At 38.2% G+C, this 21,321-nt stretch overlaps 1 protein-coding gene across 1 annotated transcript; it reads left to right on the forward strand.

The window, feature by feature from the left end:
* Window positions 1-1,083: 1,083 nt before the first annotated feature.
* Window positions 1,084-4,562, forward strand: LOC112821059 (ubiquitin-conjugating enzyme E2 N-like). The gene is made up of 2 exons (XM_025868245.2): window positions 1,084-1,200; window positions 3,638-4,562. The coding sequence occupies exons 1-2, from the start codon at window positions 1,084-1,086 to the stop codon at window positions 4,139-4,141; spliced, it is 621 nt and encodes a 206-aa protein (XP_025724030.2). The 3' UTR covers window positions 4,142-4,562.
* Window positions 4,563-21,321: the final 16,759 nt, after the last annotated feature.

Genomic DNA, 21,321 nt, shown 5'->3' on the forward strand with positions numbered 1-21,321 from the left:
AGACAAGCAACACGCCCTGATGGCAAGAGATAAGAGTGGGGAAATGCTAATATTTCACAGGAGACCTTGGACGGCTAGCCATCTGTGGTAGGTAGAATAATGATGCCAAGTCGACCTACTTGTCAAAGCTGACGTCCACAGATAAGCCCCGCTGAGATCAGCAGAGCAGCCTACCCGACCAGAGGACACAGACGACACAGCCCAGTCAAAATCAGAAGAACCACCTATCTAAGCCTTACCTAAATTGACAAAGTATAAAATCATGATCTAACTAAATGCTTATTGTTTCAAGTCACTCAATATTGGGGTAACTTATTGTACACCAATAGCTAAACCACACTTGGTACCTCCACCATCTAACTTCACAGAAAGAGTTTGCAGTCCCAGGTACTTGCGTGCCTAGGTTCTTGCATGCGTGGACTGGGTCACAAGCAAGCTCTGTGACTTCTGCCAAGTCATTCAGTTCTGAAGCATTCCACGTGTAAAATCAGAAGCTGCTATCTTGCAGTATACAATACCACATTTAGCTTTCTGACTCTATCAAGGATAAAGAGAAAGATTTTAAAATATCCCTTCCGTGAAAAAGAAGCGAACAGAGAATATGACTGGTTATGTGCTCCCCAGATTACCACTTCTTATTTGACAGGGAGAGTGAACTGCAGCAACTCTGAAAGCCACGCTAAGCCCCGAGTTTAATATTTACGTTTATTTCACATCTCCTCTTAGTCATATACCAACCACCACAGCAGACGAAACTGAAGGAGACAGTTCAGTAACAATAAAAATAAACAGTAAACAATATAAAGAAGGGAGTGTTCAAATTATCAAGCATTAAGCCCCTATTACGAGACCCTTATCAATAAATAACACATTGTTCTCTATTTCTATACAACTTAGTAAATTTACTTTTATATTGAAAGCAAAATTCAGAGAGCAGCTCTACGCTTTTTGAAGCAGAGCTCATCACCGCAGCAAAATGGAGTATTTCCTTTATTGTAAGAATTGTGTGTGGGGGTCATCAATTTACTCCCTGTCAGTTCGAAACCTACTCTTCTTGCCTCTGTGGTGTTGAAGTGGGACTCGATGACTTTTCCGGGCCGGCGCGTGCAACGTCAGGCTTTGCCAATAGAGGGTGCTGGAGGGACCCTGCAAGACCAGAACAGAAGCAACCGCCAGTCTCTCCAGATTGAGGAGGCTCTTGTAAGCAGAACAAGTTAGGGGTCCCCAGAAAAAGAAAGACGAGACCTAGCTTTCATGACACACAAGAAGACATTTTAAGCCCCCCAGCTATTTCTGTGATCCATGCCCCACTGGCCCTACGGGCCCTGGCACACAACTTGCAGAATTTCCTACGAGGTGCTGGAATTACAAAGGAATGCAAAAACCTCAGTACTAAGGATTTTCAGGAAACAAACGGAATGCAAAAACCCAGCAGGCCAGGAGATAGCCTAACTCTACCAGACACAGTAAATCAGGGGTAAAACTCCCAGTGCTTTTTCAAAAGGAAAGATGGACCTAACACACATTCTGTGGCTGTTTTTTGCAGGATTCAAATCCCAGTGAACACTCAAACACAAAGCTAACTGGAGCCAGAAAACTGACGATCCTGACGCTTGCTGGTCTTTGGGACTTCAATCAAGTAGGACGCAGACTTTGTCTATTAAAGATGACTTTTGCCCCCATTCTATACTGAACTCTTCTTTGCCAAGCCCTTCCATGAAGAGGCATTCACCCTCAGCTTAAAAACTCCCCAGTTTTGTTGTTTGGAAGGTCACAGCTTTGGAATTATTCCCCATGATTTCCTTATTTGCTTCTAATAAAGATCATTTTGTGTGACAACTCCACCTGGTGTAGTCTCTCCCTCTACCTCACCAAGGAGCAAACTCACGTTCGTTGAGTTACGCTCACTCTTATGTGGCAGCTCCCAGGAGATGGACATATAGGTGGCCCAGTGGCAGTCATCCTCTGGAAGATTCCTCAGCCACAGTGGACTGCTTCTAGGGGCCGGCTCCATCCTCCAACACTGCAGCAAGCTTCTCTGCCCCCAGCTGGCTGCTTTGTGTGGAGGAACTCCAGCTCTCAGCATTCGTATTAACTATGGAACATTATAAACAACAAGTGCTATTGTGTCATTTTCAATAGCACTCAACTATTACCACATGGAAAAGCTGTCATATCAAAAATGCATAAAAATTAACATTTCATGTATTATTTCTAAAGTTTCAGAAATAAGATTTCCTGCTTTTCAAAGTGGAAAGTGTAACTATGCTATTAAGAATAAGCAAATTAAGAGTTATATTCAGGCTTTTTTTTCCTGAGGAATGTAAGTTCACTGATTATAGTCAAAACAAAGTCAGTAGTCTTATTCTTCAGTATGTAAAATATCAGCCATGGTATTAGAAAGGAATCAGTGTAAATAATATCTCTAGTGTCAACACATATACAGTCTTACAAATATTGCAAAATTTTGCTTAAGAGGAATAAATTATCTTTAGAAACTTATTATGAACATGGGCTGGAAGAAGTTAATCATTATGTGGCATATAGTTTGTCCTAGGTCAGGTTGCCCAGAAGCAGTTTAAGAAGAAGATTCTTTTGCTAATGATATATTAAGGAAATAATCCCAGGAGAGATCACTAAGGAAAGTGTGGGGAGAGAGGATACAAGACAGAGAAAGAAAGGGAAGAAATTAATGAGGGGTACATTTGCAGACAATATCCCAGAAGAGTACCTTCAACCTGCTACTGCAGAACTCTGGAGTATTGCATTTAAGAATTGTCCCATGGGCGCCTGGGTGGCTCAGTTGGTTAGGCGACTGCCTTCAGCTCGGGTCGTGGTTCTGGAGTCCCGGGATCGAGTCCCACATCAGGCTCCCTGCTCAGCGGGGAGTCTGCTTCTCCCTCTGACCCTCTTCCCTCTCGTGCTCTCTATCTCTCGTTCTCTCTCTCTCAAATAATAAAAAAAAAAAAAGAATTGTCCCAGCCTGAGGCAAGGGCAGTGGGCGGTCATACTCTACCAAAATCAGTCATTGGCTAAGGGCCTACTGGAAGACAGTCCCCTTTCCCCTGCCAGGCATTTCAGGCTCCCTGGGGTTAAAGGTGGACCGAAGGGCATCTGAGCATCTGAGTGAAACAAAAGCGTTTGCTGCCTAACAAAAGACAATAATCTTTCTGACCTTAGTATTTTTATTTCAGATGATTCTAAGAACTCTCCTGAACAAGTTATAATAGAAAAAAGACCTAGAATCGAAGAATTTATCAAAAGATCATGCATGGTGTCAAAATAGTGATGACCAGGGACAGGTTTAGCAATCCCATGGTACTCTACAAGTCAAGATCCCTGTCTTACAAAATAAATAACAATGTTCTAAGGAAATACAGGGAATCATATAAAACTCAAAGATTACATTCTGTTTAAGCACAGTCACTGGAGACTGAGAGCCTCTTTTCTTAACAATGTCACCATATGTATTTATTTGAGACTCCGGGCTGAATCCAAATATTTAGGTATGCTTTCCAATTTGGGTTCAAAATATTTCTCTTTGGTTCTATGCAGCCTGAATCTGAATCATATCCATCCTCTGATGACTTATAAATACTGATTAAAAAGTAAAGGATAGACTCGCGTGTGAGGCGAGTGGAGCCGGAGTCGAGACCAGAGGCCGAACTCGGGATCTGACAAGATAGCCAGGCTACCCCGCAGGATTATCAAGGAAACCCAGCGTTTGCTGGCAGAACCAGTTCCTGGCATTAAAGCAGAACCAGATGAGAGCAACGCCCGTTATTTTTATGTGGTCATTGCTGGCCCCCAGGATTCCCCCTTTGAGGGAGGAACTTTTAAGCTTGAACTATTCCTACCAGAAGAATACCCGAAGGCAGCCCCTAAAGTACGTTTCATGACCAAAATTTATCATCCTAATGTAGACAAGTTGGGAAGAATATGTTTAGATATTTTGAAAGATAAGTGGTCCCCAACACTGCAGATCCGCACAGTTCTGCTATCGTTCCAGGCTTTGTTAAGTGCTCCCAATCCAGATGATCCATTAGCAAATGATGTAGCGGAGCAGTGGAAGACCAATGAAGCCCAAGCCATAGAAACAGCTAGAGCATGGACTAGGCTATATGCCATGAATAATATTTAAAATCGATCTGATCATCAAGTTCTCCTGTTCTCCTGTTCTGCCAAGACTTCTTCCTTTTTTGTTTGCATTTAATGGACACAGTCTTAGAAACATTACAGAATAAAAGCCCAGACACCTTCAGTCCTTTGGTGATTAAATGCACATGAGCAAACCTATGTCTTGTCCTGATTCACTGTTGTAAAGCATGAGCAGAGGCTAGAAGTACCATCCAGATTGTTGTGAAACGTTTAAAAGCAGTGGCCCTTCTCTGCTTTTATTCATTTCCCCATCATGGTTTGAGTATAAAGCACTGTGAATGAAGGTAGTTGTCAGGGTTAGCTGCAGGGGTGTGGGTGTTTTTCTTTATTACTTTTTTTGAGGGGGAGAGGTAGTTTTATTTTAATTTTATGGGCTCCTTTCCCCCTTTTTATGGTGATCTAATTGCATTGGTTCAAAGCAGCTAACCAGCTCTTTAGAATATGCTCTCTAGCCAGGTCTAACTTTATTTAGACGCTGTAGATGGACAAGCTTGATTGTTTGAACCAAAATGGGAACATTAAACAAACATCACAGCCCTCACTAATAACATTGTGACTTGCTGTTAAGTGTAGAATCCTTCCTTCAAGAAAAAGCTTGTGACCATTTTGTATGCCTTGTCTGGAAACTTCTGTAAATCTTATGTTTTAGTAAAATATTTTTTGTTATTCTAAAAAAAAAAAAAAGTAAAGGATAAACTGCTGAGCCAGAGAACACAAACAATGCAGAGAAACAGGGGTTTTTAAAGGCTGCAACTAAAAAAAGAAAAAAAAAATTGGCAAATGATAAAATTATTATCTAAAAATCTGAATTCCAATCTCATGAGGAAAATATAAGGAAGGACAAGCAAGGTGGCCTCAGCATAGCTTAACTGACTAGGCAGGGATGTTTAAGGATTACAGAGCACCAGTGTCTGTATTTATGTCAGGTAATGAAACATCACTCATATATAGAAAGTGTATATACCTAAAAATAAATCTCACTTTATAATGACATTCTAAGAACGTAAGATACACAAGGAATGCCAGCAATGATGTATTAGAATATCAAACTGTTTTGTTTCTGGCAGATTGTACCCTACTTATGGAAAGTATGGGTCAATCTTTGGCAAAGAATGAAACATACAAATCAGATTCCACTCCTTTTCAAAAGAATTAAGAATATAGCAAGATTAATCAGATAAGCGAGAATAATCATGAAAACACTTTCTCAAGTTCACAAATTTAAAATTAAAGAAACATCAATGTCCTAGGAAAAAGGAAGGGAGGTTGGAGTAAGAAAAGGTAAGAACAGCAAAAAGAAATCTTAGTTATAGTAAAATTAGACATCCATTCTTCCCCACCTCACACACACCCTCTCTCACTCTCTCTTTCTCTTTCTCCTTCTCCCTCTCCCTTTCCTAATGAGGAATGAATCACATACTCTAAACTTTAGCATACAGTTCAATGATTGACTTTTTACACACATACACACGTATAGATATTTTACGGCACCCAAACTCCCGGTTAAATCCCCCAGAGTAGCAATTATTCTAATCCTTATCACAATACATAAATTTTGTCTACTTTTCAACTACTTGTAAGTAGATTCATACAGTATGTATTTTTTAATCTGGCTTTATTATAACTCATTATATATTTGAGATCATTTATGTTGTTGTATTATATAAGCTTTATTTATGGTAATGGAATGAATCTAAAACTAGGCTACACAGTTGGATTTCTGTTTCTTCATTTTGTTTCTTTTCAATTCCTCACTTGACTGTGTCCAGCAAAGGTGCAAATTTCCGTTTTAACCTCAATATACAGCAAACTTTCTGTAATGAGCTGGGCTACCTACAGTTCAAAGAGAAACTTAACAAGCATCTAAGAAATTCTTATAGAACTTTAAAATTTAAATTCTCAAAATGTATTATTTTTAAAGTATTTAAAAATAGAGCATTTTGAGTGACTTTGGAATAAAATTTTAATAACTATTCTATTTAAATGTATATGTACTGTTCAAGAGGAACATTATATATTAATACATTTTACTCTTATGTCCACCCTTTTGAAAATCTAGGTAACTATTAAATACAAAAACACAACATACAAATACATGCACTTTACTAAATATAGGAACAAAAGTAATCCCCTCAGATAAAAGGCTGATATGATCCAACAAAACAGAATATCAATATATAATAAAGATGATTATGCTGGTAATGATGATGGTCTGATGATTATTAAAACAGTGATGATATTAATAAAAATATCTAAATCTATTGAAAGCTAAACATACACCAGTATTTTACATGTTGCATCACTTATATCTCCTAAAAACCTTACAGGTTATGTGTGATTATTACATCTTCTTTTGTGAAAGAAAATTCAGGCACAAAGAGTTCAAGCAAGATGTTCAAAGTCACACAGTTAATTTTGGAACCAGAATTTGAACTAAGGGAGAATGACTTCATGCCCATACTCTTAACTATGGGCTGTATTACCTATATATACCATGTTACATTACCACTAATTCTGTTGCTAACTTGTTATCTGTTATCTTTAGCCAAAAAATAAATAAATAACAACACTAGCCAAAGGCATCTCCTATTTGATGACTTCTCATAGGAAAGCGAACAACAACTAAAGATCACTTAACACATACAAGCATGTGCATACGTACATGTGCGTGTGTATGTGAGGTGTTATAACAATAACCTGACCCTCATCTACTGGGTTTATAAAATCAAACATTGAACTCTACTTAGGGATTTAACAGCCTATCCTTCATCTTTTCTAAGCTTGGGGAAAAAAATTTTTTTTCTGTTTCCCTTCCAGGGGTGAGAGGTGGCCTTTTTACTAATCTCCAAGAGTGCTTATGAATTAATTCAAACCTAGCAAAACCTTTCACTTGAAAGAATAGAGGTGGTTATGTTATGGGACCTCTATTAAAGAAACAGAGGCTTTGAAGGTACTGCCCTGTCTCTACATGTTATTTATTCTTAGGAAGAGAACATCAAAACTGTTCCAATTCTTTTCAGAAAAAGTGCTTCTTTTATGTGTTTTATTTTGAGAACCAATCTGCCCAAATAACTTTAATCTTCTAAATCATTCTTAAAAACTTCTTAAAATGTAAATTCTAAAATACTTTCTTTGGCAAAAAGGGGGAGGGGTTGCACGTTGGTGGGCTATCAAAGGAACCTCCAAATAGGGCAACCAGGGAGACAAATAAGAAATATTGCATAATTCAGACTTTATTGACCTAAATTTTGTAACTCATCAGTTTATAAACTTTCATTGAAAAATAAATGTGGGGGCATCTCAGGGGCTCAGTTGGTTGAGTGTCCAACTCTTGGTTTCAGCTCAGATCAGGATCTCAGGGTTGTGAGATGGAGCCCTGTATCAGGCTCCTCGCTCCGCAGGGAGGCAGCTTGAGATTCTGTCTCTCCCTCTCCCTCTGCCCCCCCCCACTCGCACCTTCTCTCTCTCTCTCAAATAAACACATCTTTAAAAATTATTTAAAAAATAAATGTGTATAAAGAATTGAAATAAGATTTTTAAAAAAATACAGTTAACTGAAATTCATACTTAGGAAAATTTCCCAGATTCTAGGGCAGTTCTCTTTCAGTGGGAATTATTTATTTTATTCCCATGTCTGAATGACACAAAAATCTCTACATGCCTAGTTTTAAACTGTGAGAAAAACATGAATACTTCTGTTTGATGCTAACCATAACAAAAGGTAACTACTTTCCATTTTCAACATCAGATGTTTCCTTCTAGTTATGTCAAGTGTTTTGAGCAGTAAATCTGTACTCCTTCTGAAACTGAAAAGTACCACCATCTCCTGGGTATTCACAAAAATTGCATAAATGATTACAGTGTTAGTTGTAACTCCCTGTACAGTCAATACAAACTTGGTGATTCTTCTGCTGGGAATACTCATCCCAGCAAGCAAAGAGGCAAAATTCAAACTCTTTATTGAGACTTTTCCAACTTTTTCAGCCAGCCCTAAAGTATAATGAAATGATTCTACAAGTTTCAACTAAACAAACACTTCTAAGCAAATCAGAGTATAAAAGGATCATTTTTAATCCTAAGACATTTTCAGGTCATGTAAAAATTGTTTGTCAAATATAATTGTTCTCTGTCCCTTTTTAAACAGCATGATGTTTGGCTTTGAAATGTATTTGACTATAGTAAAATGACAGTACACAGCAATTTATATGTAGATTCTAAAATGGTGAGTACAAAGTCAGAACCTCAAAGAGAGCCTGCAAAATGTAATTTTAAACTGGAACAGAAGGAATCCTTGGTTTCTGCAATCTACTTACAGAGATTACTAGTAGAAATATAGTATATTATATTGTGAATATTCCAATAACTACTCCTAAAAATTGGCTAATATCTTTAAGCTTCCTTTCCCTACCTGGGAAGAAATCATTGCTTTTCAGGTATAAATTGTTTACAGAAAAACAATACTCTTTTCTTTTGCATTTAAAATCTTATAAATCACTTACATATGTATTTAAATGTTAAACTAACTAGTTTTTCAAAAGTTCACATTATGCTACTTGGTTTTTAAGAAAGACCTACATTACTACCTATTTTCACTAACCAAAAGAAATCCAAAGAGGATTTCACTTTTACCAAAAAATGCAAAAAACAAAAGCAGAATTTAGTGTTTGTCTTGCAGCAATTCCTTATAGAGGCAGCATATACCCAGCAGGAAAAGTGGGCCCACCAAGCTCCTTCCCTGGGAAATACCCTCAGCATCTCAGCATCAAGCCACCATGGCTTTCAACCGTGTCTGTGAGCATCTGTGCTTTATCTCAAATTGTTTTGTACCTCCATTAGCAAAATGTATCCTAAGATATCAGAAAAGTCTAAGAGAGGTTATTTTGGGGGACTGGGAATGCTCAAAAAAATGTCCATAAAAATTAATGCTCTTTGTTTCTTTGCTTTATGCTATTTTGACTTACAAAAGGTTTTACAGCAACACCACCTTCAGAGAGAGAGGCATCCTATAGATAAACATATAAAATATATCATGTATATAATACATCATATATACATACCGTGAAGAAATTTCAGTCTAAAATGGAACAGGAGGATATGAAATGGAGAATCTCCCACATACACCTTATAGAAGAAAAGAACTTAAGAACTGAGAGACTGATTTCTTATAAATGCCTGATTTAGAGAAAACTGAGACTTGCCTTCCTACCAATAAACATCTGCCAGGAATCTCTCCCCATCCTCAAGCCAATGAGCTTACTGCTGGGACTCCAGCTGGACTTCTATCTTTTTGCTATCCTTGCCCATAAATACAGCCACCACAAACTCGGCAGTGGATTGACCTGTAGCTTGCTACAGCATGCATTTCCTAAACTGCAATTCCTCTGCCATTCCCAAATAAACTCAGTTTCTCACTTGACCTTGCCTCAGTTTGCCTCTTTATTTTGGTTTACAATACATATGTATAAAATTTAGAACTCAAAACAAAGTTCTTTGTGCCAGATATTATTAACCACGTGTTCATATGAGGAATCTAATGCTTATGATAATAAATTATCCAAAGTAACATAATTAGCAAAAAGTTGAACTCAGGGCAAATTTAATCCTTTAGAGTAGAAGTCCCATGCACTTTCCAGTACACCAAGAAAGGAAAAATATCCTAGAACTATTATTTAAAAAGGCACCATACAACTCAAACACTGAACACTAGAATGCAATACTTAGGGTTTCTTTTTTTAATTTTTTTTAAAGATTTTTATTTATTTGTCAGAGAAACAGAAAGAGAACATACAAGCAGGGGGAGTACAGCAGGCAGAGGGAGAAGCAGTTTCCCCGCTGAGCAAAGAGCCCGATGCAGGACTCGATCCCAGGGTCCTGGGATCAAGACCGGAGCCAGAGGCAGACACTTAACCAACTAAGCCACCCAGGGGTCCCTAATGCTTAGGGTTTCTGATGGCTGAAATATCCTGGTGAGGGTACCTATTTTTCTACAACCTTACCATTCCTACCTTCAACCTGAAGTGATTAGTCAGAAAGGTATATGAGATAAGTAAATTCTTAAAACAAACCATCAGGTGAAACTGCCTAAGTGATACTCTCCGAGGTTAATTATCACTCCTAGGGAAAGACTAGAATCCCAGAAGGGATTTGAACACCCTAATATATCATAGATTAAACTCACACCTTTGAAATTGCAATGATTTTCTCCACCCAAAGATAAGCTAAATGGCAGAACACCAGAAGAAACAAAAATAGAAACTGGATTTACCATTCTTTTAAAATAAAAGAATTTACTCTGCAAGCCTTTTACTTAATCACCTCCCATTGAAGAATATAAAGCTCCTAAGTACTGCAATGCAAGTCATCTTCAAAAAATTCCAAAATACGCCCTGGTTTCAGGACATACCGTAAGTTTCACATTATTCATCATCTTTGCTATTAGAAGTTGTATTCTCATCTATTAGATCATCAGCCAGATGACATTTATCACTCAGCCACTGTTCACTTTAGAACAACGTATGGATATCTTTCCCAGCTGGCCAAAAAGAAAGAGATCTAAGACATCCGAAAAAATGCTGGAGCAGCAATGTATTTGAAAATGTACCAACAGTTTGACAATTCCTAAAGTTGTGTGATGATTCTGGTAATAGCCAAGATGAAGTAAACTCACTAGAGCCTTCAGCTCCCAATGAAAGTAATGGAAACTCTGTGCAGAATACACAGAGAAACCATGTAAAGACTCTAAAAATAAACAATAACCAACTGAGGAGGGATGTCAAAACTTGAAGAAAGTCCAACATAGTGATGAGTTAGTGGTTTTTCCCCCCTCCTTTATCTCCCATGTTTGATGTGAGAGCAAGCTGAGCCCCATAACTGCACAGAGGATCAACTGCACGTTGACAGGAAAATCTCCCAGAGAAACTCTATTTTCAAAGTAATAAGACTGGGAAAAGTAAACTCTTGAGCTGGAGAAAGCAGGAGGGACAATCTGGTAGGTTTTGTTGTTGTTTTGGTTTGTCTTTGGTGTGTGTGTTTGTGTGTATGTATGTATGTATGTATGTATGTATGTGTGTGTGTGTGTGTTTTATTTGTTTCTTTCCTACACCTGCTCTGAACTCAGCCAATGTTAACTGGTTACAGCAGGAGACACACCTGAAGCCTTAAGAGAAATTGCTGATAGGAATGTAAAGTGGTCCAACCACTCTGGAAAGCAGTATGCCATTTTCTTACAAAACTGAACTTGTGCTTACCATACAACTCAGCATTTGTACTCTTTGAGTAATCATCCCAGAGAACTACATTCACACAAAACCTTGCACAGGGATATTTGTAACAGCTTTGTTCATAATAGCCTTGATGTGGAAACAACCCAAATACCTTTCAAAAGAAGAATAGTTACACTGTGACACATCCTTACCAAGAACACTACTCCGTAATAAAAAGGAGAAAAAAAAAAAAAGTAAATGCAACAACCTGGATGGAACTCAAGGAATTATGCAGGGTGAAAAAGACAATCTCAAAAAGTCACATACTGCATAATTTCACTCATGTAACATGTCTTAAATGACAAACTATAGAAATGGAAAGCAGATTAGCAGTTGATCGAGGTTAGGCAGCAAGTGGATAGGGGGACTGAAGATGGTGGCTGTGACTATGTAAGGGGTAGATGACCCAGGGGTAGATGACCAATCCTTATCATACAATTGTTCTGTATCGTAAGTATTATGGTAGTCACACAAATCTACACACATGATAAAATTGCCTAGAACTAAGCACACACTCACACACACACACACAAACACACACAGAAATCAGTGCCTGTAAAACTGGTGATATCTGAATAAGTCAGTAGATTGCATCCATTGCCTAATTGTGATATTGTTACTCTAGTTATAAAAAAATGTTTCTATTGGGGAAAACTAGATCAAAGGTCTATGGCATCTCACTGTGTTATTTCTTATCCTGCCTGTGAATGTACAATTGTATCAAAATAAAAAGTAAGAAGACAAAACACAAAAACCCTGAGAGAAATCCTATCTAGGTATACAAAGCTAAAATTTCCCTTTGAGCATTGCCTTTGCTGCATCCCATAAATTTGAGTAGCTGTATTTTCATTTTTATTTGTCTCTAAGTATTTTCTAATTTCCTTTGTGATTTTTAATTTGCTCGTTTGTTGTTTAAGAGTGTGTTGTTTGATGGCTGCCAAAGGGGAGCAGGAGGGTGGATGGGAAAAATGGGTGAAGGAGAGTGGGAGGTACAGGCTTCCAATTATGGAATGAATAAGACACAGGGATAAAAGGTACAACATGGAAAATATAGTCAATGGTATTGTAATAGTAGATGCTGACAGATGGAAGCTACACTTGTGAGCATAGCATGATGTACAGACTTGTTGAATCACTGTGTCCTACACCTGAAACTAATGTAACATTGTGTGTCATCTATACTTTAATAATAATAATAAAAGATGGAACAATGGTTCTAAAAATATGTGTTGTTTGATTTTCACATACTCTGTTAATTTTCCAGTTTTCCTTCTGTTATTGAACTCTAACTTCATTGCAGTCAGAGAAAATACTTGGTAAGAGTTCAATCTTTTAAAATGTATTGAAACTTATTTTGTGGCTTAATATTTAATCTGTCTTTAACACTGTATTTGAAGTGATTTTCTTGTGACAGCATCTATTTTATCCAATTGACACTGTCTCTTAATGGTGTGTGTTTCATGCACTTCCATTTATTACAAGCCAATCTTCTAATTCACATGGAATTGCAAGAGCCCTGAAAGCTAAAAGAATCTTGAAAGAAGAATAAACCTGAAGGGATCAGCTTCTCGGCTTCAAAACCTACTACAGAGCTATACTAATCAAAAATTAGTGTGATACTAGCATAAGGATAGATATATAAACAAATGGAATAGGACAGAGAGTGTCTAGAAATAACTGTGACTTTATAGCTAATTGATCTTTCACAAAATTGCCAAGTCCATTCAATGGGGAAAGAAGAGTCTCTTCAATAGATGATTTTGAGATGACTGAATTTTCACATGCAAGAGAATGAAACTAGACCCCTACTTCACAACACATACTGTAAAAAAATTAACTAAACTTTAATCAATGACCTAAATATAAGAACTAAAACTATAAAACCCTTAGAAGAAAACATAGAGATAAAACCTCATGACCTTGTATTTGGCAACGGATTCTTAACACGACACCAAAAGGGTGAGTAACAAAAGACAAAGAAATCAGGAATTTGGACTTTATCATAATTTAAAATTTTTGTGCATCGGGCGCCTGGGTGGCTCAGTCGTTAAGCGTCTGCCTTCGGCTCAGGTCATGATCCCAGGTTCCTGGGATCGAGTCCCACATCAGGCTCCCTGCTCCGCGGGAAGCCTGCTTCTCCCTCTCCCACTCCCCCTGCTTATGTTCCTGCTCTCGCTATCTCTCTCTGTCAAATAAATAAAATTAAAAAAAAAAAAATTTTTGTGCATCAAAGGACATTATCCAAAATTTCTGTGCATCAAAGGACATTACTTAAAAAATAGAAAATTTTGCAATCATATATCTGAAAAGGATTTAGTATTCATGACATGTAAAGAAATCCTAAAATCCCAAGAATAACAAAAAACAAGCAACTGAATTAAAAAATGGGCAATGGGTTTGAATAGTCACTTTTTCCAAAAAAGACATACAAATGGTCAATAAGCACATGAAAAGATGCTCAATATCATTAGTCATTAAGGAAATGCAAATCACAACCATGATAGGATAGCTATCATGCAGACAAGAAAAAAAAGGGAAGGGAAGGGAAGGAAGAGGAGGGAAGGAAAGGGAGGGAAGGAAGGGGAGGGAAGGGAAACAAGTGTTGCTGAGAATGTCAAGAAAATGGCATCTTTGTACATGGCCAGTAAGAATGTAACATGGTGTAGCTGCTGTAGAAGCAGCGAATTCCTCAGAAAGATAAACATGGAAGTGCCTCATAATCTAGCAATTCCATTCTTAGGTATAAACCCCAAAGAACTGAGAGCAGGCACTCATGCAGATATTTGTGTATCATGTTCAATTATTCACAATAGCCAAAAGGTGGAAATTACCAAAGGGTACATTGATAGAATGGATAACAAAATGTGGTATATACATGCAACGGTGTATTATTCAGCCATAATGAAGAGTGAAGTTCTGATACATGCTAAACATGGATGAACCTTGAAAACGTCACACTAAGTGAAATAAGCCAAACACAAAAGGAAAATACTGTATAATTCCATTTATATAAACTATCTAGGATTTCCTAGAGACAGAGATTAGAGCTTACCAGGGACTGGGAAGAGGAAAAATAGAATGTTATATTTTTTAACCAACTAAATGATCAACTTATGGGATTCAATAATTTCCAAAGAAGCTGCCATTTTTTTTAAAGATTTATTATTTATTTATTTGAGAGAGAGAGAATGAGAGATAGAGAGCACGAGAGGGAAGAGGGTCAGAGGGAGAAGCAGACTCCCCACTGAGCAGGGAGCCCGATGTGGGACTCGATCCCAGGACTCCAGGATCATGACCTGAGCCGAAGGCAGTCGCTTAACCAACTGAGCCACTCAGGCACCCAGAAGCTGCCATTTTTGTGTGATGTTCTTTTTATTTTACTGGGATTGTTTCCTTATAATTTGAAAATATTTCCAAATTGTATGAAAAAAATGTAAGTGCTTCATTTGTGCGGACCCTGGCTATCCATCCAGGTTATAACTATAATTTACAGAACATGCACCAGTATAGCATTCATGAAAATTGAACAAGAATATTAAGCACCTCATCAAGTAGAAGGAATTTCATGATCTTCTGATGGAATGGGTTGGCTCAATCTTTAACAATGGACAAGCCAAGCCCATCATTATATTTAAACCTTTACTTTGCCTCAGGTTCAATTCTGTTCCTGGTAAAGGACATTGGCCATTGGTCTTCTGAGCCCTGCTATTAATCATTTCCGAAGTTATGCCACTAAAATTTTTAGTAATTTTCCTAGGATTGAAGAAGTGCTCTCTTTTTTTTTCCACTAAGATATAACTCTAGCTATCTTCTTTATTCTGTTTCTTCCTGAAGATTCATGAATCACATTATCTGTAACTATTTCTGATTTTTTGTATTAGAAGTAATCATTTTTCTCCCAATGTATTTTTAATAAGTCCAATAGTGAGCAGTATTATCATTTCAGTTCTTTCAAAGTGACTAAAGTGAATAGCGGTTCTGCATAACTGTCTCTCAGACTTTTGAGTTCTTTACCTGACTATGACTTCAGCTGCTAGTAACTTCCAAGACACACCCTTTTTTTTCAGAGAATCGGTCCACATTCCAACTCTCAATGCCGCCAGCACCCCCTGCCTGTACTACTCATGCAGAATTCCTCTAGAACTGCCCCCTTGTATTTGATGTTTCTAAATATACCAAGATATGCAAAAGTTCAGAATCAACAACACCCATTCTTTATGAACCACGATTCCTGATCTCCCGAAATGAAACAAAAACCAAACAAACTGTTTTATAACTCAGAGAATTGCACTGAAGTCACAAATGCTCCATTCAGTGCCATGTGGAAACATCACTTTCACTACTGGTATCACAATAATCATACAAAATGAGATTTGTAGTTATAGGTACGCACTTGGATGCTCTATAGTAAGTATGCCATCTTTATGATATCCCATTGGAAAGAAAACTCATGTGTATTTCCAGTATGTAAGATTGCTTTTATTTGAAACATTGTTCACTGAGCTGAAACTCTGCACTGTGATTTATTGTACTTCATATCTGGATTTTACAGTTATAATCTAATGGTAATTGAAGCAGAGTTACCTACATGCACTAAAGCCCTTGTAATATTTTCCCCTGTGTTCTGAGGCAAGGCCTATTACAATCTATTTACATCTTACATTTGAAACCTTTTAAGTTATGCATTACATATTCACATGTTTTAAATTATCCACATCTACTTGAAATAATGTTGACAAATCTTATGGTTTCTCTTGGGTCCTTAATAGATCTTCCTCCTCCCCATCATCAGGGTTTAAACAAAGGTCCATTGGTAAAAAAGATGTTTATATTCTTTCCGCATTTGTCATGCATGGACACACGTACGCCATGGCTCTATGAGGTGTAAATGTAAAATAAAAGAGGATTTAATGGGGAAACTCACAAGCAGAGAGGCAGCAGAGTGCATGACTCCTCCATCCTCTCGGCATTGAGTAGAGGGGCATGCTTGGATAGAGCACAGCTGGACAGCCTTTGAGCTTAGCTTCCGGTATCAGGCTGTTTTACTACTGGGCTAATTCAAAACTGCTGTGCTAGCGGCTTGCTAAGCTACCAAAAGGAGAGTGTGAGTTGGTGGGGGAGGGGGAGAATGAGCCCCAGAACCATCCAAATTTGTCTCTTTTCAGTCCACCCCCTGCCCTTGGTGGCTCATAAAGTGTGAGTCTTTCCATTAGCTCTCATGGATTCTGGTTCACAGTGATTCTCACATAATTGTCTGGGAGGTCTCCTGCAGCTGGGACAGATAGCAAGCCACTGCTTGAAACAATTGTGAAAGACAATTTCAGCCTTTTCATCCGTATTTGAAATAGGAAATCCACATACACCAGATACTTTCTGGGGTCAGAGGTGTTCATGCATGACTAATTAAGGTCTGTCATTCCTCTTGGTTTATCAGTTAGGCTGCATATTCACTTAAAAAAATTACAAGATCTTCCAAAATTCAGGAATTACCCTTTTGTTATCAAATGCAACTTCTGGGCATAGAAGAAAGTTTTTGTACAACCATAAGAGGCAAAATCACTATCCAGAATTCTTTCTTTCCAGATGTCCTCAATCTGGACTATGTACGCCACCCATCCATTCACCAAGGTCATAAACTGTCCATCCATATACCATTGCCAAAGCAAACGCAAATCTTAAAAATACTGAAGATGGGGTGCCTGGGTGGCTCAGTTGGTTAAGCGACTGCCTTCGGCTCAGGTCATGATCCTGGAGTCCCGGGATCGAGTCCCACATCGGGCTCCCTGCTCAGCAGGGTGTCTGCTTCTCCCTCTGACCCTCTCCCCTCTCATGCTCTCTCTCTATCTCATTCTCTCTCTCAAATAAATAAATAAAAAATCTTAAAAAAAAAAAATACTGAAGATGGCCAAAATGTTCCTCTTCAAACATACCCGCTTACCCCCACGACTCCTGGGTGCACTGTCGTTCAGCCTCAGCAAAGTAGATGCAACAGTACACTCTTAACAAGCAGCAGGCAGCCCAGCTAGATAGAATTAATTAATACAACTCTTCTAAACTCTTCCCATGGTGCATTATCATCAGTTATCCTGGTTCTATTCTACTTGTTAAAATAACTAAGGAAAACCATTCAGTGGGAGCATGACGGTGGATATAGGGACCTACTGTAAGGGGTCTTAGAGTTGAAGACAGAAACTGAACTCAACTCCAAATACAGCACTGGTAGCCAAAGAACAGGGTGCAGGTCAGTGGATAAATTATCATGAGCAAGGGGGGATTCTGGCTGAACCATCTAACAGGATTCTTGCTGAAGGCAGGCCAGTGTGATCAGAAACTACCTAGAGAATAGTAGAGGATAAAGAACCTGATTAGTTATTGAGGGTGATAGGATATGGAAAAAAACATTTTTTTTTAATCTGTAGAAGTAAATTTTTAATGGCCAGCTAATTATATCACTATATTTTTGTGGCAGTATAGTAGTCATTTAAGCAGTTGAAAATGGAAGATATACAAAGATTAAATTACAACATGGTAAATTAACTAAATACTTGTTTGTTTTTTTAAGATTTTATTTATTTGTCAGAGAGAGAGAGATTTGATTTTTATACAAATAAATGTCAGCCTCACTGTTGACATGTGATACTGTTATAATACAAGAGATAAACCTATAAGTCTACAGAATAAGTCATCTGTAATTAAGAAACAAAGTTAAAAAGAGCACGTTAAACAAAATTCTGGGACTAGCATGTTAGAATTGTTAAGTAGCAACAATTATATTCACTCAGCTCCTGTGTATTTCAAATTTTACAGTTGGTGAGATAAACCAACCTAGCAGGATTCTTGCTAAAAATGGACAACACAAGAAACAAACATGTTAGTCCAAAAATGGAAGTGTAGTTGAAAAGTTCAAGGAAGCCTGAGTAACCTGTGGCCCAGCAGAGGCCCTCTGTCATAAACCACACATCTGTGTAGATAAATTTGTCCATTTCAGGAACGCTGCTCTCTGATCAGGAGAACTAAAATTTATCTGATAGCATAGAACCACTAATGTTGTGGTTATTAACAACTGCTCCCACTAAGTTTGGCAGATGGCTATGGCATTCAATAGGATTTACCCACCTTGGGGGAGGGCTATGTTTTTTGTTTTGTTTTGTTTTGTTTGTTTAGTTGTTTTTAATCAGTGATTCACGCCCTTTCTTAAGGTGGAAAACCTTGTTGACAAGACTGCTACTAAAAAAAAAAAAAGAAAACCTCTACTGAGCTAGTGAGCCATCTTGTGAGAAATGAGTGGCGAGTCCCCCATTCATGATGTTAACTAAGGCTCAGAAACCAAATAGCTCTTAACTGGATGTAGTATGTTCATTTTTCAAAAGTTTATTTTTTATAAACTTATCTTTTTTGGGGGTGCCTGGTGGCTCAGTCAGTTGGGCATCTGCCTTCGGCTCAGGTCATGATTCTGGGTTCCTGGGATAGAGCCCCAGGTTTTGTTCTCTGCTCAGCACGGAGCCTGCTTCTCCCTCTCCCTCTGCCTGCCGCTCCACCTGCTTGTGCTCTCTCTCTCTCTCTCTCTCTCTGTCAAATAAATAAATAAAATATTTTAAAAAATGAAAAAAATATAAACTTTTCTTAGAAGACTTAAGATTCAGTGAAGATGCTTTATAGGAAAAGTAACAATCTTCTTTTAGTGAAAATGATTTGCCTTCAGTAGGACCCAGTCACAGGCTAGCAGCTGTGGCTAGACCTCAGCCGAATAAAGGTTTCAAGTACAAAAGCCCAGAAGCCACTGAGTAACAGTAGAGGGTTTTGTCTGTTTGTTTTGTTTTGATTGGATTTTGCTTGTTTTTGTTAAGGCTCATTATACCTATAAGATTGGTTGTAGGAACATGGAATTTGGGATCTAAAGTAATTGGTAACCCAAGGATAGAACTCGTCTTACTGTTATCTGGACACTTCCCAAGATTATGGCCTGCCAGTCAAGTTTGGCCACTAATTGGGTATCTTGGGATGAAGATTTTAACAAAATTCCAAGTATAGAATGCATTTCCTCCAATATCCAAAGAGGTGAAACAATTGGTAGGCTTCCTTCTTTACAATAGGAGACAGAAAAGCCAGCAAATTATTCTTAATAGGCCATGAAATGTCTGTAAAGACTGTGGTTCAGTTAGCCCCGAAGGTCAGCTGTGTGGCAGAGCCTTGGAGTCTGTCCTAATTTAAGGTCCCACTCATGTTTACTCGCTTGTGTTTGGACACCATGTTACATAATACAACACTGCACGGTGGGGACTACTAACAAAATATCATCAATATTCTAGAATGTTAGAAATCTACACTGTACTTGAGTTTGTCCTATTCCTGATGACACTTCCCAGGAAGGCTTGGGTGAATAAAAACATACTGTGTTACTTGTCAAGTAATGATGAACTGATTTAGGGGGCTTTTTAGTTAAGAAATATGGAAGAGAGGGCATTAGCAATGCCCAGGGTTACATACACAATATCCCTGGCGACAGCTATTTAGTCACTGTAATGAAATGCTGCATTACAAGAACAACAGCTCCTTCTTTATACACCTCAACACTCCATAGTAAGTCTCCAAGTACTAGTGACTTTTATTGACTTTTCACTGGCTAGAATGGGAACTTGTTTTATAGCCTCCAATGATGCTTGGATGAGGAGAGAAAAATTTGCTCCTTCTTGTGAAAGGGGACATTATTTCAATGTCACAACCTTGGCAGGCTTTAAGCTTACAAGGAGTTCTGAGCCATGCATTCCAATACTTGAGAAGCCACCAACAAGAGTCATAATGAATGTATCTGATCAGTAGGTCCAGACACCCGTGCACTCATAATATCCATATTAATTAAAGGTAGGATAACACAGAAGAATAAGCATAGTCCAGAACCCCCTTCTCTGTCAAGGCCCTCCCCTCAACAAAATGATTAACAACTAGTAAGAATGAGATTCCCTCAAATTTCCTTAAATCCAATAATCCGCGTTTTCACATTAATGCACTGAGTTGTTTACATTTTTCACTGCACAAGTAGCCAAATGAATTCCAGGTATTGATATCTGTCGATGCATTTCTGAGCAGCCCCTAGCTTGTTTCCTCCCAAGTACTTGTATTCTCTAGAAGTCTCTGCCTTTCCTTCCCCAGAGTATTAGTTTTTATAATATTCTTAAAAATCTCTTTTTGGCCCCTTCATCTTCAAACACAGCCACTGGCCCCATCTCGGGTCCCCTCTGTAATTCTATCAATCCTCTGGCCATCAGCTCATTTCCATCGAATGGGATTCTTCCTACTACCCAGTTCACCCCAGCCCACTCCGCTTGTCCTCAGTCCTGCCTCCTTCCCACCAGTTACTAACAGCCTCATTACTGTTTTATTTCCCAGGAAATCCATCATTCTGAGATTTCAGATCATGGGATTTTGCTGCCATCTTCCCAACACTGCATAGATCTGAACAGACATTACAGAGAACCTGTTGTCTTTAGAGCTTGGAACACAAAGGGTAACTCACCTAATCTGGGTCTATGCTACTCAGTTATGAGCTCTCCCACTTTCCTTATTCTGGAAGGGAATATAGCTGAGTTCTGCTATTTCCCAAAACACAAAATCCAGAATGGAGTGGTACACATTCCTTCAAGGTTGCCTGTTATTATGTAAAAGACTCATTCACCCACCACTCTGAATGTAAAATAATGTGTTTTTTTTTTTTTTTTTTTTTAGAGAAAACTCAAATGAGATAGGTGGGATGCGGAATCCTGGGTCAGCTGTATTTGTTTATTTGCTTTGCCCAAAGGAAAAGTAATCATGGGAAGTAGATTCACAATTTAGAGCAAGGTTTCCCACCTAAATTAAATTCTTACTCTCCTACAGAGGCTGCCAAGATAGAGGCACTATCTTC

Source organism: Callorhinus ursinus, unplaced genomic scaffold (genome assembly GCF_003265705.2).
Source record: "Callorhinus ursinus isolate GAN/ISIS: 27379988/994484 unplaced genomic scaffold, GSC_fseal_2.0 scaffold1, whole genome shotgun sequence".
NCBI lineage: Eukaryota > Metazoa > Chordata > Mammalia > Carnivora > Otariidae > Callorhinus > Callorhinus ursinus.

What these genes read in the sequence shown, in the direction of transcription:
- LOC112821059 (XM_025868245.2), top strand. Translation starts at nt 1,084, where the DNA reads ATGACTTTTCCGGGCCGGCGCGTGCAACGTCAGGCTTTGCCAATAGAG. An exon ending in TCCAGATTGAGGAGGCTCTT is followed by an intron (nt 1,201 to 3,637) that starts GTAAGCAGAACA and finishes GTGTGAGGCGAG; the next exon opens with TGGAGCCGGAGTCGAGACCA.